Here is a 23,186-nt window from a genome sequence, read left to right on the forward strand (position 1 = left end):
GGCCCGGCGGGGCGGCTCGGCAGCAGCGCCGCCGCGGAGCTCCGTGAGTACCGGCGGGACCTCGGGGGCAGGGCAGGGGGCTCCGCTCCGGGGAGGACCCCTGGGGGCCTTGGGACTCCTGAGGTGGGCGAGAGGAAGGGGCTTGACCCGGGGTGGCCCCCCTTCCGCCCCCGGCCGGGCCTGGCCGCCGCCCCGGCCGTGGAGGGATCCCCGGGTTGTGCCCGCCTCCACCCCGGGATCTGTCCCCGGCTTTGAGGGCGCTCCGGGATCTGCCCCTGGCTGTGGAGGCTCCCCCGGGATCTGCCCCTGGCCGTGCAGGTTCCCCCGGGATATGCTCCTGGCCGGGGAGAGCCCACCGGGATCTGTCCCTGGCCGTGGAGGGACGCCCCGAGGTCTTCTCCCGGCTGTGGAGGGTCCCCCCGAATCTGTCCCTTGCCGTGGAGGGACCCCCGCGGTCTGCCCGCCGCCCCACCCCGGGACCTGCCTCCGGCCATGGAGGAACCCCCGGGAGCATCCCCTGGGCTGACATTCCCGTGCCGGTGGCCGTTCCCACGGCTGTCGGCTCGTTAACGTCTGCTGCTCTTCGGTTTCTATCCCTTTTGCTGCGAGAAGTAGGTCGGGTTAAGAAATAGCAGCATCTGGGGGTAGGTGGGGAAAGGAGGTTTTTTCTTTGTTGGAATTCTTCAGATTTGCAGTTCAGGTTTGAAGGTTCGTTGTCAGTTGCTGACAGCTGTCTCGAGCACAGCATTGCTCAGTGCATGCCTTGGACCCTCCTTCCATTTGGACAGGGCTCTTTTGTTCTGGATTTTTGTGCTGTAAATAGTGTGAGCAGAAGAAGGACCCGTGTTTGTTTTGTTTGTGTGCCAAAGATGAAGTGAAACTATTTGTGTTAAGCTGGGTCTGTGTCAAGGCGCAGATCGTCTCTTTTTCACTCCTTTGGGGAGATGTCTCGGCTGCTCTGGAGAGCCATGGGTGAGCCAGTCCACCAGAGAGCTCTGCCAGCTGCCCAAGCCTGTGCCTTGAGCTCCAGTGATCCTTCAGTGCCTGTTTGCTCGAGGGAAATGCTTTATTTAGGCTGTGTTAGTGTTTTGTCAGGCCAACATGCTCTGCCCCAGCAGCGTACATGACACTTGTGCAGTCTTTCCATGCTATATATAGACACCCCCTCCCTGCCTTTGAGGATTGACAATCCTACACCTTGGGCTCTCCAGGAATGAACTGTGTGACAGGAGTTCATAGCTTGGATCCTTTTGGAGCTGCCCTCAGCTCTGGGATTTACAGTGGGAGGACTTGGTTTCCTCTTGCCAGACGTCTGGGCTGACAGTTTCAGTCAGATACACTTTGTAAAGCCCAGCTGACTGCAGGAAGAGATATCTGCTGAATTAACAGCCTGTTGGGCAGATAAGGCTTGTGTTGCAGATAAATCCATTTGGGAAATGCTTTTATCACTGTGTCCCCTCCTGGCATTTGTAACTGGGACAATATAATAGTGGTGATCACTGCTAGAGACCCTTCTGAACTTAGTTTGAAAGGAGATACAAACAAACCCAAGAAGTTATGGGAGAATAATGGGAGTAAGGACAAGCTGCCTAAGCCATGTGTGTTGCATGGTCTGATGGTTCCAGATCAGCTACCAGTGTTATTTCTTCTGAGCAGCTGTGTGTCCCAGCTCTTGCTCCTCTCCTAATCATGCCCTGTTCTGATATCAGTGTAATGAGGTGATTTGTGGAGGTCTCAGAGGGAAAGAAGCAGGTGGGAGCTTAAAGGGGAAGAATTTATCCACTTCATGACCTAAAATGAGTGGTTGGTGTGTGTGGGCATGGGAAACAGAATGATAAGACTGTGGCTCCATGAAGTCTTCAGTCCCTTCTGGAAGGCTGAGCGGTGCCAGCCTGTTTTCCAGAGTTCTCTTCCTAGAGTTTCCTAGTTCTCTTTCTTCTGCTGTGGGTTTTATTCCCCACATGAAAGGATAGTTTTCTTAAAGCATTTTTTGCTGTGGGGTGTGCTGGGAGTGTGCAGCAAATATTCCCCACATGAAAGGATAGTTTTCTTAAAGCATTTTTGCTATGGGGTGTGCTGGGAGTGTGCAGCGAGGGTTTGCTGGAGCTGAAGCTCTGCTGTTCTGCTTTTTCCAGAAACATGCAACATGGCAGCAGCCATGGAAACTGAACAGCCGGGCCTGGAAATCTTTGAGACTGCAGGTCGTGAGGAGCAGGTCCCGAGGGAGGAGCAGCCAAAACTGGAACCTTTCTATGTAGAGAGGCATTCCTGGAGCCAGCTTCGGAAACTGCTCACAGATACACGGAAGTATCATGGATACATGATGGCAAAAGCCCCTCATGACTTCACCTTCGTGAAGAAAAATGATCCCGAAGGACCGCATTCCGATAGGATCTACTATCTGGGTGAGCTGGCTGTGACAGTGTCACTGCAGGGCTCTTTGGGATTGACTGTTCCTGACAGCTGGGTGTTCCTGGCAGTTAAATCTAAAGGGATTCCAGGTCACACTTGCTGGTCAAAAGTCATGATTGTGATCATAATATCTCATTAAAACTTGTGAGGTAATCCCCCACGGGAGTGGTATGATTGGAGGTGACCTATTAGACGTGGAAAAGAGCTGGGAAATGTCCTTTGGGGCATGTCCCCAAGCTGGAAATCTGTTCAGTCCCTTTTCTGTCACTCCAAGTAATACTCTCTCCAAAAGCTGTGCAGGAGCTTTATCTCCTTTCAGAGATAAAGAAACCTTTGCAGAAAGGTTTATCTCCTTTCTCTTATTACAGCTGTTGGGTGGAACCCTGTTCTCCTTCAAAGTTTCCTTCCAAAGCAGAGATTTTAAATGTAATTTTGAAAGTCCTTTGTGCCTCAACTACCGATGGAGCAGGTTTTCCAGGAATCCTGTGGGGAATAAATAGCAGTGTACCTCAGGGGCAGCTTAAAGGGGAAATACTTTTCTCAACATTTTTGTCTTAATAATAAAAATCTTCACGTAGTTTGTTGTTCTTGGATCCAGTGCCTCACTTGTGCATTGTTTCACTAATTAATGTTCACTTGATAGAAGTGATTTGGCACCATAAGTGATACTGTGAGCAACCCTCTGAGTAGTTTTTTGGAGCAGGGCTTGTGATGGAGGAATGCTTTTGTCAGGAGCTGCAGTAGCTGAATAAATCCATGAAAACCTGGATTAGGGAGAGAAGCAATGGCTGAAGCAGAGGCCTAGGAGCCAGAGCCATGTTCTAGCCCCGCTGCTTGCCACTCAGGCTGCTTGCTTAAGCTCAGGTTTATGATTCACAGAGTCTTTGCATGTGCTGTGCAGTGACACAGACAGAAAATTGCTGCTCTTTTTCCTCTTTTCAGAAGATGGGGGTCATAATCCTTGGATGATGCTGACTTCAAGCACATCTTGGGTGGGTTGAGATTGATTCCCTTAGGATGAGCTCTGGTTTCCCAAGTGCCACTTCCTGAGCCATAGATCTGGCTTGGCCTTCCCTTGGAGCACACCTGGCTCTCTCTGGGCAGGAGCCTTCAGAAATCTGAATAGCACTTAGAGAGAGGAACAGGACAGGGATGTTCAGACCTCCCTAAAGGTCAGTTACCTTTGAAACACAGGCTGTGTATCCCAGACAGGGGAATTGGCACAAAAGCCCTCCTTGATTTATAAAGCTTATGAAATAAAAGGGCAGTAAGAAGACACAGAGTGCTTTGAGCAGAATGGGGTAAGCCTGGGTGTGATTGTTCTCTGCCTTCTCTGTGACTTGCACTTCTGTGAAGCAGGGAATTCCCAGAGCGAGGCTGCAGTGCAGACACCATCAGTACTTCCACTGGTAGCAAGGGCCTGGGAAACTGTTCCTGGGCATCCTTTGAGAGTGTTTGGATTATTAACAGAAAGCTAATATACTTTTTTTTCACCTCAATTTCACAATAGCAATGTCTGGGGAGAACAGGGAGAACACGCTCTTCTACTCTGAAATTCCCAAAACCATAAACAAAGCTGCCGTCCTGCTGCTTTCCTGGAAGCCTCTTCTGGATCTTTTTCCGGTGGGTCCTGATTTCTTTCTTGCTTCAAGCACGTGGGATTTGGGGTTTTCATCATGAAAATTTGAAGTTTATTGTCTTAAAAATGTAAAGATTCTCCCTGAACATGCCAACCCTGCAGCCATCCCAAAATGAAGCACAGCTTTCTCCTCAGTGTTTAGAGTTCTATCGTCTCTGTGTGCTGGATGATTCCTTTGCTGGCAGAGATGACAAGTGCTAATTTGCATCAAGTTCTGTGCTGTGAGAACCTGGGGATTGCTGAAGGAGCCTGGAGTCTCCAATCACTTCCCTGCTGTCTTGCAGGGGAAGTGATGATTCCCCCAAGGATCAGTCAGTGGCTCCATGACTCATGCTGGAGCAGAGGATCCCTTTCCCACTCACTGGGATGTGGATTCCCTTTTCCCTGCTGCACCTAGCAAGCCTGCACCGTCCCATCCCATGCACCAGGGCAGGCTGGAGGAGGTGGGACCAACCCCACATGGAATGAGGTGGATTTTTCCCCGTGTTATTTCCCAGGGCTGTCAGCCAGACGTGAAACTCCGGCTGTGCTCTCCTCCCACCAGACCAGTCACTGCATGTCTGTGAAAGTGAGCAGAGCCTCTCCTGCACATTCTAGAAATAACAGACCCTCAGTCTGAGCTTTCTTATACCAGGGAGTATTGGGAATAATGCTGGCCTTGCTATGGGAGGAGTGGCTGTCAGTTTACAGTTGTGTGGGATCTGATTGTGGCCTACACCTACGAGTGCTGATGGCAGAGGCAAAGCAGGAGTGGGCTTCCAGCCGGCAGCAGGATTCCGGAGGAGGAGGATGTCTGCTCAGCCATCTGCTCCTGGAAGAAGGGCAAGGCATACAGAGCAGAGGTGTTGATTGGCTTCTCTGCCTGTTTCAGGCCATCCTGGACTATGGGATGTACTCCCGGGAAGAGGAGCTGCTGCGGGAGAGGAAGCGGATCGGCACCGTTGGGATTGCCTCCTATGATTACCACAGAGAGAGCGGCACCTTCCTGTTCCAGGCAGGGAGTGGGATTTACCATGTGAAAGATGGAGGCCCCCATGGATTCACCGTGAGTTTACTCATCCTCTGTCTCTCTGCAGGACTTTGCTCTGGCAAGGACCTCCTTTGACTTGGAGTGAGAGCAAAGAGCAGGTCATCAGCAGTTATTGCACTGGCACAGGAAGTGACCTTGATAACCCTGGAAACAGGGTTATCCACAGGGGTGTGTTTCCATGATTGTAGAAACTCAGATGCAAGGCTATAAGAAATGGTAAAATAGTGTCAGCAAAGCAGGACACCAGATTGTTTGATTTGTCATGACTAGCAGTGTCTATAAAAAGCAACAAAAGGCTCTGTGCTCTTTCATGGAGTCAGACATCACATCAGAGACAACTTTTGTCCCCGGGCTGCAGTTTCCAGGTCACTGTTCTGTGGTCAGTGCTGGATGTGTTGCACCATTTTTACACCATTTGACTGTACAACTTGCAGAACAATCAGCCTTCACTCTGCTGGTGCTGAAGCTGGCCTTCAAAGCTGAAATAATGTAGTATTATTATTATTATTATAATATATGCCTGGTGTTTGTCTAACCCTGTTGTCAGGGGTAATTCACTGTATCTTGAGTTACTTTTGGAGGACAAGTTTTCATGTTCTGCCAGCCCCTCTTAGGGTGCTGTTTTTAAGAGAGTTCCAGGCTTCTCTACACAAGCTGCCCTCTGATTTGAGGTTGATCCTCAGCTCAGGGGAAAGAGGCCTGGTGGGACCATGGTAGAGGCGTAACATTCCCTATAAAATATCTGCATAGTATTTTTCTGTGTGTAAAGTGGGTAGATTCCTCTCTAAACATGTATTGGAAGTCAGTGTCCACACTAGTGTGGTCCTCTGAAATCCAGGTTACTCAGGGGATGTGTTCCTGTGTTATACCTTACTGTGTTTCTTTTTCTTTTTAATTCCAAATAGCAACAGCCTTTAAGACCCATTCTGGTAGAGACCAGTTGTCCAAATATCCGGATGGATCCCAAGCTTTGTCCAGCTGATCCAAATTGGATTGCATTTATCCATTGCAATGACATCTGGATATCTAATATAGAATCCAGGGAAGAAAGGAGGCTGACGTTTGTGCACAATGGTAATGCATCCTGAATTCAATTCCTCTACCTCCTCTGCACTTGTTCTTGCTAGACTGCATTGAGCAATGGCACTAAAGGTTCTCCTCAAATGGGGGTAATGGCCACTGTTTTCCACCTTGTTTGTCACATTTATAGACTTCCTGTAGTGCAGATACTGTGGGATGATTCTTTTCCCTGCACTGGGCAATCTGGCAGAATGAGTTGTTTGTTGGATACATATGGAAGGGCTCTTCTCCTGAAACACAGCACATTGCTTTTCACTGGAACAGCCTTTTTTGTGTGGAGGAGCTGTGGGTGGAATAGAGCTGGAGGAAAGTTTCTGTCAGTGAAATCAGGCTGCAGAGACTTTTAGGAACAATTTAGGCCGTTTCTGAATAGCACTGGGGCTTCTGCTTGCCCCTCATACTCAATAACTTAGGTTCTTACTTCTTACCCTTTTCAACTCTGTTTTGGGCATTTATCCTGGAAGAAAGAAAATGGGAAATTGTGGATAAAACACTTTTAAAATCAATTTCATTTTGTATTTAAACTATATAATTTGAATTTTAGTCAATTGAAATTTCTGACACTTCATAATAAGGCTTTAGACTATTTAAATGCTTAATATTAAAATATTATGTAAGTACAGTAAAAATAAACTGTAGCAATGACTCCTTCTCAGATGATAATTATTTATGGAGTGCTGCTAAGTTACCTCCAGGATAACAGGAAAAATATTGAAGCCCTATGGATATGTCATCATGTTGAGATGTTATGTAAGTCTGTTACTTTTGGTTCGTACAGTGAATGAAATATTGATGCTTTTCATTTTTCTGAATGTTCATGTTTTCAGTTTCAGTCGTTCAGAAAGGTTTGGGGTTTTGATTTTCTTGAAAGTTGTACTTCCAATTCACTGCACTCAGGCAGAGAGAACATTTTCTGTCCTGGACTAATTGAGAGCCTGATTAGGCTGTACTTCCAATTCACTGCACTCAGGCAGAGAGAACACTTTCTGGACTAATTGAGAGCCTGATTAGGTAGAAGTAAGAAGAGAGAATGGCTTTCCTTTCCTAAAAGAAGCTGCCATGTCAGAGAGGATTAAATCCTCCTTGAATACATGAACAGAGAAGGCTGGAAGCAGAAAACAAATCTGCTGAGAAGTCAGATTTATTATCGTGTAATTATTCCCTGGGGGTGAACTTGGGCTGTGTTTGGGATAATGCAGAACTGGTTTGGTTCTGCAGCACATCATGAACTAATTTTTTGGTGTCTTTTTTTAGAACTGGCCAGTGTTGAGGAGGATCCAAAATCTGCTGGCGTGGCTACTTTTGTGCTGCAGGAGGAGTTTGACAGATACACTGGCTACTGGTGGTGCCCAAAGGCACAGCCCAGTAAGTGTGGGGATCCAGGGTGTCTGACAGGCCCTGTCCAGTGCAGAGCTCTCTTTGCTCTTGCTTATCTTTATGCAGTTTGAAAATTGTCTCCTTTGGAGCTTCTGCATCAGTGGGCAGGTTACAGGGGCCTTGTGAGCACTGGGAGGAGAAACTTCCCTTCTCACAACAGTGGTGGGAGTTGTAGGAGTCTCAGTGTTTTGCTTAATGAAACATGAGTCACAGGCTTTATAGGATTTTTCTTCATCCTTCCAATCAGCTCAGGCTCCTGAGAGAGTACTGATGCCTGCAATAACTGATAATTCTGTTCTGTAATTCTGTAATGTTAATTCATTTACAGCACTGGATGGGGGTAAAGTTCTTCAAATTCTTTATGAAGAAAACGATGAGTCAGAGGTAGAAATTATCCATGTCACATCACCCATGCTGGAGACAAGAAGAACAGATTCCTTCCGATACCCCAAAACTGGTGAGACCCTGAACTTACATCCCTGTTTCTGGAAGACACCTGTTTTATTCCATGTGCCTGACAGCAGTGACTCTACCAGCCTAGAGCAGAGAGGTGTTGAGTAGTCTTTGAATTGGTGTCCAGGTGGTGCACATGTGTTTGGGAATCTGCTCTGGAGGCTGGGTGAGTCACTGGTGACTGTGCTGATACTGCAGCCATGGGATTACTGAGGGCTCTGGGTGTCAGGAGTTGGCAGCAACCCTCTCTCATTGTCACTGTTTGAGCCACTCTCTGGAGTGCTGGAAGACCTGAGTTGTTGAGGAGTTGATTTTCCTTACAGCCCTGTGTTTCTGAGGAAACAGCTCCAGAATGACAGCCTTTTGGGGTTTTGGGAGGGTTTCTGTTTAGCTGCTGGCAGTGCCCTGGCAGTTCAAGTTCTGGAGGACTCTGATCTCCAGGACTTCTCTTGGACTTTGAACAGCAAACCCATCCTGCTGCACACTGCCAGAAAAACCACCTGTGGTCACATTTGCACACAGTGGATGATCTGGAGGCTTCGGCAGTGAAGGGCTGAGGGCAGGCGTGAAGTGGAGTGCCACTGGAAGCAGGGAAGTGGGATTTAATCAGACCTGCTGAGGGCTGATTCACTGTCAGTTCAACCCTTCTGAGATGTCCCTGCTGTCACAGCAGGACACATTGCTCAGGTAACAGTGGTTTGCTCTCTTTCCTCACTCCTGAAATCTTCATTTTTTTGAGAAATATCTTCTATTTGGCTGACCTTCTCAAGCTGCAGAATTCATTCAGATCTTGTCAATTCCTCAATTCACTAGAAAAGCTTTTCCTGATTTACTACTTGTATCAAGGGTAGAGAAAGGCTCAGTGTGAGGCTGGGAAGCAAGAGGTGACACCTTGTGGTTTTTTGGTGTTTGTGAACACTCAGATTTCTGACAGTATTTTGCCATGGCTCTATTCTATTGAAGCACAATCTATTCAATGCAAAGAAAACAAAAGCCCGAGTCCCTTAAACAATATGTAGCTTTATTATCATAATGGCACTAGCGATGGCAGTAGGTTTTTAGGTGTTTCATTTTCACAGATGCTCTTTAGCACTGGATCACTTTCTATGTACCATCTTGGAATAACAGCCAAACAGTGAACCAAAGCTTGATTTGCTATCCCAGTCACTCCTGAGCATTTACATCCACCCTGGAAATGCATCCACTGCCTGTAGGAGAGAAGACTGACTGGGACAGTAGCGTGGCTGTTGATCTGTTTGCAGGATTACATCCTCTAAATCTCCTCACATTTGCAGTTTCTTTTTTCCCTGCCTGGTTCTGTGCTGTCTCTCAGACATGCAGGGAGGCTATTGGATCAAAGAGCATTCTGCTGTTTGCCTTTTCCAGTCCTGTGTGAGTAACACCACAATAATGCACAGCAAACAATTGATGCCTGATTGTTAACATCTGTTTTTATAGGTACAGCAAATCCAAAGGTCACTTTCAAGATCTCTGAAGTGACAATCAATGCAGAAGGCAGAGTAAGTCTATGTTCTGTTTGTTTGCCAAGTACATTTAATTGCTGTGATTTTTTTTTTTTTTTTTTATTTTGTAAAATTCATTTTCCAGTTCTGTACAGAGAAACTTTCCTGGTTGTGATGGCTTCCTGGCTTCTCTGGGGGCAGTGCCCTTGGCTCATTCCTGTGCAGATACTCAGTGTGCAGCAGTATTTCTCAAGGCTGTGCTTTTCTTTGCTACCATTGGTGTGTGAACTCAGCTGCAGAGCAGAGTATTGTAGGTCTGGATGGTTAGACCTTCTTGTGTGACTGATCTCTTGATTGGCTGCAGGTATTGGGAAAATTGGATTGCAAATACAGTATATCACTTTACAAAAGCATGAACATATGGAAAGAGATGAACTTTGCTTTTGCCCTGGGATGTTTTAAACAGATGCAGAAATTTCCACAGCACAGATCTGTCCAAGATCTTTGGACAGATGGGAAATTAATCTTATCAAATAGATACATTAGCAGCCATAAATTACTGGAATTCTCCCAACCCTTGAGCTACTTCAGCCATCAACAGTCACCTGCTGGGATAGTGATGCTGATGTCAGCCAGCAAAGGCAGGGAAAGCCTTCAGGACCCTTTGGGTACCACTGGGACTTGTTCCTGGTCCCAGCAGGGACAGACTGCAGCATTGCATTTCATGGATTAGAACCACATGGATAACTGGGTGTCATGCAGGATGTTCAGCACCTATCTATGAAAATCCTACAAAAGAGCTTGGTACAAATCACCTCCCCTTTACAGGGGGGAACTGAGAATTCAAATGAGTTGTGAGAGATGAATGATGGGTTTGTGAGCAGCATCCAGATTTCTCTGGTCCCAGCCCTGCTGTCCTGGCAGTGTGCAGCTCTCCTGCTGTGCTGGGGTCTGGCTCCAGACAGGGTTCAGTCCCCTGTGTTGCAAAGGCTGAACAATCTAAATTGCATGAGCTGCACAGAAAAAGTCTTCTGTGTCCAGGCTCTCATCGTGCATGAAAAACTGGTTGTGGGGGTTCATCTCAGTGTCACTGAATTGCTGCTTTGTCAACAGATTGCAGATGTTGTGGATAAAGAGCTAGTTCAGCCCTTCGAGATCCTCTTTGAAGGAGTAGAGTACATTGCTAGAGCTGGGTGGACGCCAGAAGGAAAATAGTGCGTATGTTAATCCTGTCTCTGCTCAGAGGGTTTGGGGTCATACAGTCAGAAGCAGATTGTAGTGGTCTCTGTCTTCTTCCAGCTTAAGCCTGCTTTCACTTTTACATTGCTACCAACTTGTTTGTGCAAAGGGGACCATTTTTCCAAAAGCCAAACCAGAGCCCTCCTTGTGTCTTTCTCTGCTCCCTGGCCCTACTGCTTTGGGTTTGGGCACTCGCAGCCTTTGATGTGTGTGTCCTCTCAGCATCCCTGTGAGAGAGAGTGCAGTGCTATTATCCCCATTTTACAGATGGGGAACTGAAGCCCAGAGAGGTTAAGTGCCTTGCCATGGTCACGCAGGAAGTCTGTGGCTGAGGAGAGAAATGAGCCCAGGTCCCCCAGGCCCTAGGCTAGCGCCCTAACCACTGGACCATCCTTGCTGACCAGACTTACTGATCAGAAAACCTGCTGTAAGTGCTACTTACATTTGCATGTCATTTTAACCCTGTAGATGATGTAGTACAGTGTTTCTAACTCACCAGAAGCTTCTCCGAAAGGATGTTTCACTGAAAGGGTTGTCCAGCCCTGGCACAGGCTGCCCAGGGCAGTGGTGGAATCACCATCCCTGGAGGGACTTGAAAGCTGTGTAGATGTGGCACTTGGGGACATGCTTAGTGGTGGGCTTGGCAGTGCTGGAGGAATGGTTGGACTCGATGATCTTAAGGGTCTTTTCCAACCCAAATGTTTCCATGGTTTTCCAGAAGTGCACTCCTCCAGGTTTTGAATCTAAAGATGGCTTTCACCATTTTAATTTCTTTCCCATCTAAATCTGAAAGAAATCCAGGGACACATTTGCTATATTATCCTGCTTTTTGCAGAATTTTTGTTGGAGCTACATATAAAGCCATCAGAACATGGCAGGGGCTGTTGCTGGTCCCTTTGGGTGCCAGTGTTATTCTCTGCCAGGTGTAGATCTAATAATAGTATTTTCACAAGCACCCTGCAATTTCAATTTAAATTTTTTCTGCTTCATTATTCCCTCTGATTTTTCTTTTCTCTTTCTCCCTTGAAGCACAATTCAAATCGGGGAGAACAGAATGAGTTAAACTTTTGAACTTGCAGTTCTTATGCAATATTAAAATTAAGCAAAATAGGTTCTTGTATTATGGAAGAGATTTGTTTATGTGGGTGAAATTTTGCACGTGACTTAATCTGCAATTGAATATTCTTGACTCCCTCAAAATGCCTAGTGCTACTGAGTGTCTGCTGAGATTTTCAGACCTGTGCCATACTCATGGTTGCATGTCATTTTCTCTAATATCTGTGTCCTCAACAGCATCTGGTCCATCTTGCTGGATCGCTCCCAAACTCGGCTTCAGATAGTCCTGATCCCTCCTGCATTATTCATCCCCACAGAAGATGATGCAATGGAAAGACAGAAACTTATTGATGCTGTACCAGATTCTGTTACACCTTTCATTATTTATGAAGAAACGACAGACATCTGGATAAATGTAAGAATTTGAATTTCAGCCTTCTCTGACAGTTTGTAGCACTCGAGCACCGTTGATGTTACTGTGCTGCCAAGGGGAGTGATCCCATCTTGCAAGTTCTGTGCATATTCAGTGCTTCCTGCTGTAAAAAACAGGATGCAGAGAACAGATTTGGGATGTGAAAACAGACCTGCTGTGCTTGAGTTGATGCAGTACTCAGAGGAGCAGAGCCCCGGTCTCTGGGTGTTCCCAGGTAGCCCCTTCCCCACAGTGTCACTGGCACTCTCCAGCTTCTTGGTGCCAGTTGTTAGCACCAGCAGTGCCACCAGATGAAATATCCTCTAGGCAACAAAAATGGATCAAGATGGCAGTGGGTGAACAGTCCTGAGACTCAGCTAACAGGCACTGAACGCCTCCTGAACTACATCTGGTCTGGTGAAACAGATTAAGGGTGTGATGTTCTGGGAGGTGAGCTGCAGGGCCTGTGCTGAGAGCAGTCATGGGTGTGTCATGGTGTGCTGTAAACTATGCCTCTCCTCACACTGCTGCACATAAAGATCCCTGTCTCTGCAGTGACATCCCATTGGAGGTGTGCCTGGGAGTATCAATCACTGGCACATAGTTGTATCTTTCAACAGAGAGCATTTTCACAAAGGCTTCCAGTGAATGGTCACTATGCTGCTCTCTTAGATACCACATTCTCTCCTTAGTGTTTGGTTTCAGGATGGTGCAGTGAGTTTCCCTTTCTCCATTATTTTTACTGTCTGAAGTGGTTCTTGACTGGCAGCTCATATTGTGAAGAAAAATGCTCCCAAGTCCTCCAGAGATTGTCCCTTGAAGCAAGAGCTGGCATGTTGATGAGTGGGAAGATGATGTCAGCTCATCATTCTTTGAATAATCCTTCACTTGGAGGCAGCACAGGACAGAGGTCTGCAGAGCTGGACCCACCTCTGTGTCTAAGCTAGAAGGGAAGGTGCAGAAAAACTTAATTAGTTTGGTGACCAGGATATAGAGTTAGACTGGCAGAAAGCTTGGAGCTGCAGGGATGTAGCACTGGCTGCAGGCCCCCCTGGCTCCAAGTGTGACTGGTTCTCCCAGTAAGGGACAGTGCTGCACAACCTGGACTGTGTGGTCTGTGTTGAGCAGCAGGAGGAACATATTTTGTGTGACTGCAGTGCCAGAGTCCTGCTGATAACAACAATCCACTGCTCTGTCTCCTCAGATCCATGATATCTTCCATGTCTTCCCTCAAAGCCATGAAGATGAGATAGAGTTCATTTTTGCCTCCGAGTGCAAAACAGGCTTCCGGCACCTGTACAAGGTCACGTCGGTTCTGAAGGAGAGCAAGTACAAACGGTCCTGTGGAAGCCTCCCTGCTCCAAGTAAGGGCACTTGTTCTGCTGCTTTAATTGGGCATTTGTTGCTGACCAGTGAGGAAATAAATATCCTTCCAGCTGGCAGGAATTATGGTCTTATTGGAAACTTCTGCTGTTATTTAGGAGAGCACTTCAGTGCACAGTCATTCCTCTGGAAATTGTACAGGGGTTATTCTGTTTTCAGCATGCCTTAGTTTTAACCCTGATCTTTCCTTATGGACTAGAGGGAAAAGTTTCCAAAAACCAGATGGGAAACAAGCTCCCTGTGATACTGTGAGGCGTAGTTGGCTTTTCCTCTTCACTGCTGGAACTTGGTCTTGCTCAGATGCAGGAAATTGCTGTGTGCTAAGACCCAGAGTGGTTTCTTCCACAGCATGTGTTCTTAAATTCACAGTTTCATGCTGTGATACTTAATTTACTTAGTGTGTGTTGAAGGCACCTACTGACCTCTATATGCACAAAAAATATGCCTAAATTTAATAGAGAAGAGAGCTTCATGCAACTGTTGTGGGTCTTCTTCCCACAGAGCATTATATCTTGGGCTGATTAGATTTCTCTGAATGCATCTGACTTCTGTTCCTTGCTAAATCTCCCTCATTCTAAGGGAAATGAAATCATCTTATAAAAGCAGAGTTCTTGCAAAACTCTCCATTTTTGACACCTCATATTTCCTTTGCCTGCCAGTTGTTCAGTATAAACCTTTCTTTCTGTGCAAGTGACAAAATATTTTTAGAAATAAAAATTTCTGTACATTGGCTATTTGCAGGTGACTTCAAGTGCCTCATCAAAGAGGAGATAGCAATTACCAGTGGGGAATGGGAAGTGCTTGGCAGACATGGATCCAACGTAAGTCTTGCTCTTGCTTCATGGATATCCTGCCACACACACTGCAGGGAGATGGTTCCTTGGAGGGATCAGCATAAATCTATTTAATCCAGTGTGGTTTTAGCCAAAATACACAGTATTTCTGTTCTGTATAACTTGTGAACTTGCAGAAGGTGGGAAGGAATGGTCCCCAAACCGCTGCTCTTCTAGCTCTGAGCTGGGTGAATTCTTTGATCATTTGAATCGAACTGATGGAGTTGTAGACAGTGAGAACAGTTGTTTGGTTTATCCCTGCAGATTGCTGGGCTCCAGCTCAGCATTATGGCAGTGGGGCAGGAGGGATTGGGGGAGACTTTGGGTTGGTAGAACTGGATATTGAGGGATGTGCTGTTTGTTTTGTTCCTGACAGATCTATGTGGATGAAGCCAAAAAGCTGGTGTACTTTCAAGGCACAAAAGACTCACCTCTGGAGCATCACTTGTACGTTGTTAACTACGAGAACCCCGGGGAGGTGAAGCGCCTGACGGAGCGCGGTTACTCGCACGCCTGCTGTGTCAGCCAGGTACCTGTGCCTGCCAGGGCTGGCTGGGCTGCTCTGCCTTAGCCCAGGCTTATCCTGTCACTCAGCAGACAGGGCAGTATTGATATATAACAAAAGCAGATTTTAGGCTGTGTTGTTCCCTCCTGTACGTTGTACAGTCGGTGTGTAAAACCACCCTGGAGACCAGACTTGACCTCCCGGTTCCGTTGCTCTCCAGCTCACTTCAGGCAAAAGGAGCTGGGATGAATTGTTTGAAACTCTTAGAGCCTGACTCCCTGCCTGCAGTGGACTAGAGAGCAATCACCAGAGGAGATGAGCCTGAGCAGCACTGGGTAGAGTTCCAGGAATCCAGCTGGGAATTCATGGCCCAGAAGAAGATGTGTGACAAGCTCCTCATGCGGCTCTTTAATTTTCAGGTGTATCTTTGGGTTTGGAGTGTTAAGGACTGTAGTGTTTCAGAGGCAAAAGTGCTCAGATTTCTGGTCTAATTCAGTCCTTAAGCATCTTCTGAAAGATCTAAATGCAAAAGAAATGATCACTTGCTTGGGGCTGTGCACCAAGGAGTTCAAGGCATGTTCTTTTTCTCCTCAGGACTGTGACATGTTCATCAGCAAGTACAGTAATCAGAAGAACCCCCACTGTGTGTCACTGTATCGGCTGACAGGGTCAGAAGATGATGCAGCTCATAGGACTAAGGAATTCTGGGCTACCATTTTAGATTCAGCAGGTAATGGCATGGGTGAGGAACAGGAAAAGGACAAGCAGGATCACAGGGTAAAAGATATCCCAACATATGCTTGCTTGAGATTTGCTGTTGTGGCTGACCAGTGTTGTCTCTGAAACTCAGGTTTGTGTGAGGAGTTCTGTGAAGTACAGGAGGGACATTTTCAGCTCAGCAACAAATGGATATAAACAGACCATGAAGGAATTTAGAGTGGAAATTACCAATTTTCTCCTGCCAGTTTTAGTTCAGGGAGGGATTTAAGTGCACTCACTTGCTCTGTGTGATGTACCTGCTAAAGAGTGTGTTCCTGGGGAGGGAGGTGCACTTCTTAAATAGTGTGTGCTGCTGCCTACTCGTGTCTTCATGAGACAGCTCTTGGGCTATAATCTCTACTGGATCTCTGTTGCCTTTCATTTCTCCTTACCTGAGGCATAGTCCATGTCCTGTGCTTTCCATGTGTTAATGTAGGGAGTCCTAAGTGGGATTAGGAAGGGATGGGACATCTGTAATGGCTGACAGGGGAGAAGAGTTACTGTCATTCACAGGAGAGCAGGGATGGGAATGTGATAGGGCTCACCTAGGGCTGGGGCATTGCCAGTCTCTGCCTGGGTCCAGCCACACCCAGTGGAAAGTGTGGGAGAGCTCCACTGGGATTGCAGTGAGACTGGTGACAGGACAGTGGTGCAGCAGAGCTGTGTTACTCATCCATTCCTATTAAAACCAGGCTCTCTGTTTCCTCCCATGACAGGTCCTCTTCCTGATTACATTCCCCCTGAAGTGTTCTCCTTTGAGAGCTCCACGGGGTTCACACTGTATGGAATGATGTACAAACCCCACAACCTACAGCCTGGGAAGAAGTACCCCACAGTGCTCTTCATCTATGGAGGCCCTCAGGTGAGTTGGTGAGCAGTGGGATGGGCTGGCAGGGATCACTCCGCTGCTGTCCTGCAGGAACACTTCCTGCTCTGTGCTGAGGGCAGCAGGTGGCATTTTGCCTGTTTGGTGAGTAGGTGCTTGGCCAAAGGTGCTGTAAGGATTCATTGTTCCCAGGTCATGGATCCAGGCACTGCCACTTGTCTGAGGACAGGTATGGAGTAGCAGAGCTGGAACTGGGAGAAAAGGGATTCAGGTAGTCCTTGTTCCCAGTTCTGTCTCCTCTTCCTCTCCAGTTGCCTCACTGGACCTCAGCTGAGCTCTTCATACCTGTGACACAGAATGGCTTGTTTTGCTGGGAGAAGAGTTTATTGCATAGCAGGGAGAGGGAATCCTGCAGTAGGGAGTAGGGATCTTGAAAAATTATAAAATTGTTTAAAGCATTTAAAGGAAGGTAAATATAAATAAAATCTGAAATTGGATTAAGAGGTGACCTCTGGATTCTGTGCTGCTCTTGTGTTCCAGGTACAGCTGGTGAACAACCGGTTTAAAGGAATCAAGTACTTCCGACTGAACACCCTGGCCTCTTTAGGCTATGTTGTCGTTGTCATTGACAACAGGGGCTCCTGCCACCGAGGGCTGAAGTTTGAAGGAGCCTTTAAATACAAAATGGTAAGTGGGCTCTGAGTCTGGCTCTGTTCTCAGCCAGAGATGGGTTTGAGTGCCAGTGTTACCAGCACTGAAGGAGCCCAGCACTGCCTGTGTGACACTCCTGGGGTTTGGGGACAGGAAGTGTGCATAGGTGAGAGTTGAGGGAGGAAAGATACTTGATGTGGGAAAGATAAAATGTCATGGTTTGAGGTTGTGAACCAGCTACAACCTAACACAGGGTGGTTCATAACAAGGCTGTGGCTCCTCACAGATACAATTTGCAGCTCACATGAAGCAGGACTGCTGCTGCTTCAGTTGCATTCTGAACATGGATCACTCCTGAGTACCAAAGCTCTGAAGTTGGTTACCTTGGGCAATCCTGAGAATGTAACTTTTGCCTGTAACTAGTAGAACTTTGTCTCTGCCCTGCCAGGGACAGATAGAAATCGATGACCAGGTGGAAGGGCTGCAGTATTTGGCATCACAGTACGACTTCATCGACTTGGAGCGTGTGGGCATTCACGGCTGGTCCTACGGAGGCTACCTCTCCCTAATGGCTTTAACACAGAGGTCAGATATCTTCAGGGTATGTTCATGCATTGAGTACTTACTCTGGTGGTGCAGACAGAATTTTTCCTTTCATAGTGTGACTTCCATGGGTGGTGACAGCACAAAAACCTTGGAGTTTGCTCTAGACAAGTTAGGATACAGTGCAATAGCTGTTTTCTTCAACACTCTTCTGTTTGGTGGCTTCAGAGAGAAGTTGCTTTTCTAGCAACTGTTGGACTGCTGAGCTTGCAATGACTTAGCTGTGCTCCTGTACCTCTACCTATCAGTTTATCTGTGCTGAAGGTACCTTAGGGCAGTGTCAGCTGCTGCCCACTTTGTGCCAGCTGAGCTCTTTGTGTTGTGAACCAGGTAAGCGAAACGATCCTGGTGAAAAACAACACCTCCTTCTCATCCTCTTTTTGGCCCTGAGAGAGTAGTTCCTTTGCAGACTGATCTATTCTCAGATCAAATTGCCCATGCTGCTGCATAGCAGTGTGTTCTGAAGCAGCCAGGAGGACAGCCTGGGGATGGGGAGAGGTAGTGGAAAGAGGTTCTTGTGCCTGCCTGACTTTAGACCACTATAATAAACAGCCAGACTGCCTTTGGGTAGAGGTCAAGAGCTGGTTATTGCCCTTGAGATGGTTATTGCCCCTGAGATGTGTTTTGTTCTTTGTGGCTACTCTTGGGACATTTAATAATTATTTGTCTCAATCCTTAACACTTGTTTTTTTACTTTTACAAACACCTGCCTTGCAAAGGGGCAGAGGAGTTTTAGGTGGTTTTGTGGTGGTTTTTTTTTTTTTCTGGGTATTTTTTTCACAAACCTCTCTGCAAGCTGGTGGTAGCTGTGCAGGGTAGTTCGTGGAGTCCTTGGGAGTTGTTTCTGTTAGACATGCAAATGGCCCCAAACCCACAAAACCTCACAGAATGCACTTCCCTCAGCATCCCTTGCAGGGTGTATGTTTAGAGTTGTTTCCAATTTACCTGTAGGCTCTTCCTGGTTTCCAGCACACATGGATCATAGCTGAGCTGTGCTGTGTGTGAGAACTGGGGCAGGGACAGGAGCATTGCTTCGCTCCTTCCACAGTCACAGTGGGATGAAGCCGTGGCAGGGAGGGACGTGGCCAGCTCAGGGGGCAGTGCTGTCACTGCCAGCTCAGGGGGCAGTGCTGTCACTGCCCTCTCTGTGGCACTGCCAGGTGGCCATAGCTGGAGCCCCCGTCACGCTGTGGATTTTCTACGACACGGGCTACACGGAGCGCTACATGGGCCACCCGGAGCACAACGAGCAGGGCTACTACCTGGGATCCGTGGCCATGCAGGCTGAGAAGTTTCCTTCTGAGTGAGTTTGCTTCTGGCTCTTGTCTTATTTTTCCTACCAGGAAAGTTCAGGCCCCATAGACATATTTTTATCTCCCTGTTCTTGGTATTTCTCTCATCACAAATGCTCACATTAAATAATATTTAAGAAAAAAACCAACAATACTCGACACTAATAAACTTAATATTCAAATGACCATTTGCATAATTACAGACCATTTCATGTAAGCCCTTTTATACTATATTTAATGTCTAAAGAAATTACAAACATGTCTCAATTTGATTAGCACATTAGAGCTATTTTAAGCTAAACAAAAATTAGTTAATTGGGATGTTTTTTATGTTCTGAGGCTGGCTCAGCAGTGCAAGATGGGGCCATGGGCTTTCTTGCCAAATAGTTGAAATCAGCAAGGTTTAAGGCCTCATATTGTCCAGGTTAAGACGCACTGCTGAGAAATAAATAAGATATTTAGGTAGAATGTCTGACTATAATATGCATGTGCAGGAAGAACTTTCAGAGGAGTAAGAAGCAGGTTTGAGAAATGTGCAGTTTACAACTGTGAAATTACTGCTTTCAATGCAAATGCTCTTTTCTGGGGAGTGTTTTTGTAGGGATGTGTGTGGACTGTGAAATGAGTGGGATGCTGTCTAGAGCTGTTTGTCTCTTGCTTTTCCCAGACCAAACCGTTTGCTGCTGCTACACGGATTCTTGGATGAGAACGTTCACTTTGCACACACCAGTATTTTGCTCAGCTTTTTGGTGAGAGCTGGGAAACCCTATGACCTACAGGTAAGGCCAGAACCAGGGTGTAAAGGTAATAATGTGTGTGTCTTGGAGGAGTCCAGCTTTGGAGCTTGTACCATGGCTGTGCTGGACACCTTGCAATTCTAGGATAAAATTGTAGCATTTGAGCCAAGCATTTTTTTAAAGGTTAATATTTTATGAATTAACAAAAAGAAAAAATGGGCAAATGAGCAGTTAAGGCTGTTCTGAGGAGATCTGCAGCTGGAAGGCAGTGCAGCAGTGTTTGTGCAGCATGGAACAAGGTTCTGCATTTAATTAAACCCTGCTGGCTCAGTGCAGCTGGAGCTCAGGGGTCCCACACCACACTGCAGAAGTGGGAATGTGCTCTGGCCAGGAGCTGCCTCTGCTCAGCCAGGCTGATCCTCTCCAGCACAGCTGGATCCCAGTGGGTTCTCCTGGGTTCAGGCAGTGGAGGATGAGGTGTGTCAGTTCAGGTGCAGAGTTAATGCAGGGACATTACACGGACATTTGGAATGTGGCTCTGGGACTGATTTAAATATTGGCACCTTCAACTCCTGTGGATATTGACGACTTTATTTGACATTTCAGATCTACCCTCAGGAGAGACACAGCATCAGGGTCCCTGAGTCGGGGGAGCACTACGAACTGCACCTGCTCTATTACCTGCAGGAGAACCTGGGCTCTCGCATTGCTGCCATGAAGGCCATGTGACTGACCTCAGAACTCTGCTCCAAGCTGCTCTCCGGACAGGGAGGTGTAGGAAACTAGAGAAAATAGAATGGAACGTTGCTTTCTGGTGCCTGCCACATGTACACACCCTCACAGACACTTTTTTAAAAGTAAATTTGGTGCCATACGGGAAATTAAAGTACGGTGATCTAATAACTTTAGTTATTAAACTTTAAGCTGTAAATAAAATCCAATGTCTGTGGTATAATACTGTACCATGGGTGTTCTCTTGGGGGACGAGCTGAAACTGAAATTAACGTACTTCTACAGCACCAGATCTTCACTTTTTAGAAGAATTATGGCATAATTGATGTATTTTTACAGTGTGTTCCTTGGTATCTTATTGCATTATACTGGATGATTTACTCACTTCACAGCAAGAGTTTACCTGAATGGTTACAACTTTTATTAAGTTTAAATGCTATCATATAGCTTTTATGCTTTGTGAAAGGGATGTGTCTCACTCCTTAGAAGGTGGTCACAAGTTGGACACATCTCCTGTCTAGATGTTAATTGTTTTTTAAGAAGAAAGACTTTTAAGCTGCCTCTTAACTTATTTAAAGTTTGGATTCAGATCAGTTGATGCCAGGTTCTTTGATTCCTTCTCCCTAGGATAAATCATTCTCTTTTCTTCCAGCAGCTTGAGAACCTATCCTGATTGTACTTGATTTCAGTGGAGAAGTGAATTAATACTTTACTGTGATATGGGTATAACAATCTTTTATTCTGAGGTGCAGACTAACTTAAGTTAAAAATAAGAAACTGTAAACTTTCAAACAAGCTTCAAAGTGCATCCTGTTGAGATTTTTCCCTGATGTTCACTCTGGAGCTGGGTTTGCAATACTCCTTCCTCACCCTCACATCAGCATGATATTGGCATATGCATCCTGTTACAATGTAGACATTCAATACTCTAATTCCAAGGTCTGCAGAGTATGTGTGGGGAGACCTGACATGTGAGGCAATATGAGCTGTTCTGTTGAATTTCCTCATGTATGAGGGGCTATTTCCCAGGCTCATGCCCTGTCCAGTCCCCTGTTCCTGGGTCCTTTCTAGCACTACTGTGCATGATGATGATGATGCTGTCTTTGAGAACCCCTTTCTGTACAGCTTCAGGTAACCCTCAAGGAATTGCAGTCCCAGTTGTGTTTTTGCTACTGAGGTTTTAACTAAGCAGCAGGCTTGGCTGAAAAGCATAAGTATGTGAAGGCACTTTTAACTGGCAACAGGTAATTTAGGATAGAAATCCAAAGAAAATGGTTCTCTTTAATCTAGAAAATTCTCCCTTTGGGACTTGCCTTTGAGACTCTGATAAGTTTTAATGGTTTTCTTAGAAACCCAAGAACTTCCTTTCTGTTTTGGTCCTAGAGAGAAGCAGAGCACGATTTTCTTTTCATCTGCTGAAAATCTGCAATCAGTCTTTATGCTCTTAGAACTCCACATGTTGTAACCTTGTACTTTCCTTGATTTTGTACTGTTCAGCTTGATCCCAGAACTCTGGGATTTAGCAGAGTCTGGCTGTATCAGATCAAACTGCATCATTTGTCAGTAAACCACTGGGCAGGTGCACCAAAGCAGGGGGAGCTGGGGCAGTTCCACGGTTCTAAAAGCCGTGTGTGAGAACAGGATCTGGTTTTTGGGATGCACAAAGGAGCCAAAGCCAGCAGGCTGCAGGGAGTTTCCTCCGCACTGGGGAGCCTTGGTGGGGCTGTTTGCTGGTTTTCAGGCTGCAGTGGTCCCAAGTGGATCAGTTAAAACACCATGAGCAGGTCAATAACGGGTTGATTTTGGGAAGGGCGTGGCAGAGAAGGAGCCCAGCTCCAGGAGTGTCTTCTCTTAGCAGTTAATTGTGGCTGAAGCAAGGGCAGCATCCCTGGGAGTGTGTTACAGCCAGCACCAAGAGAGGAGCACAGGTGCAACACAACAGTGGGTAGAGACAAAAATAAGCTGTTCCTCTGGAATTCCATTGTGTTCCCAAAGTGTTTATGCTGTATTATATATACATATATCTATATCTGTTCATATATACATATATGTATAAAATTACCCATGGATAGTACTCACCTTTTCCAAGGTTGTTTATATTTTGTTTAATATTAAATTAACTTGCTTTTTTGGGGTGTTTTTGTTCTTTTTCTAGAGGTGATTGCCCTTGAATGTAAATGTATATGATTTTTAAGATGAAATTGATCCTTTTGTTTAAAAAACAGAACAAAAATGGCCTTCATCAAACAGTGCTTTTCTGGGGGACTGAAGAACTAAACATTATGTGAGTAAAGCAGGCTGGGTTTGGATTTGAGGCAGGATGTGATTATAAGTGCTGACATAGAATTTTTAATAATGCATCCTTCCACTGTTTAAAATATATACATCAAAAAGCTATTAAAGTACAATATACTGTAACTGCTGTTTTGCAATGTAAATTATGGATTCTTTCTTTCCTACCATTTTCTTTTCTTTTTACTGTAGTTAAGCACTTTAAGACCCCGTGCTCTCTTATCCTGTGGAAGTGCTGGAAGGATTTATCACCAGAGTTTTGTAGTTCTTGCAAAAGAGATGCCTTAGATGAAGTCTGATTCCAGCTAAATTCCCAGTGGAGAAAGGCCCTGTTGTGATCAAGACTGCAGAGGTAGGAAGGTGTTAGTGCTGAGGGACTTTGCATCCTTATTTTTGGGGGGAGTGGTATTCC

At 46.2% G+C, this 23,186-nt stretch overlaps 1 protein-coding gene across 5 annotated transcripts; it reads left to right on the forward strand.

Annotated features, from left to right (window-relative positions):
• Positions 1-22,900, forward strand: DPP8 (dipeptidyl peptidase 8). Of its 5 annotated transcripts, XM_041468875.1 has the most exons (20): positions 1-43; positions 2,136-2,405; positions 3,923-4,035; positions 4,923-5,096; positions 5,987-6,155; positions 7,416-7,526; positions 7,867-7,995; positions 9,450-9,511; positions 10,568-10,668; positions 11,987-12,164; positions 13,366-13,525; positions 14,286-14,365; positions 14,754-14,906; positions 15,477-15,612; positions 16,358-16,503; positions 17,008-17,154; positions 17,567-17,719; positions 18,882-19,024; positions 19,681-19,792; positions 20,357-22,900. In XM_041468875.1, exons 2-20 carry the CDS (start codon positions 2,147-2,149, stop codon positions 20,477-20,479), a joined length of 2,649 nt encoding a protein of 882 aa, XP_041324809.1. In that variant the 5' UTR covers positions 1-43; positions 2,136-2,146; the 3' UTR covers positions 20,480-22,900. The 5 variants fall into 5 exon arrangements, with proteins under 5 accessions (XP_041324809.1, XP_041324812.1, XP_041324811.1 ...); XM_041468878.1 differs by lacking the exons at positions 19,681-19,792; positions 20,357-22,900 and having other exon boundaries at positions 17,567-17,703; positions 18,882-19,018; XM_041468877.1 differs by lacking the exons at positions 18,882-19,024; positions 19,681-19,792; positions 20,357-22,900 and adding an exon at positions 18,673-18,849 and having other exon boundaries at positions 17,567-17,703.
• The last annotated feature ends 286 nt before the right edge of the window (positions 22,901-23,186 follow it).

The sequence above is a fragment of the Pyrgilauda ruficollis genome, unplaced genomic scaffold (genome assembly GCF_017590135.1).
Source record: "Pyrgilauda ruficollis isolate IOZ18807 unplaced genomic scaffold, ASM1759013v1 scaffold23, whole genome shotgun sequence".
Taxonomy (NCBI): Eukaryota; Metazoa; Chordata; class Aves; order Passeriformes; family Passeridae; genus Pyrgilauda; species Pyrgilauda ruficollis.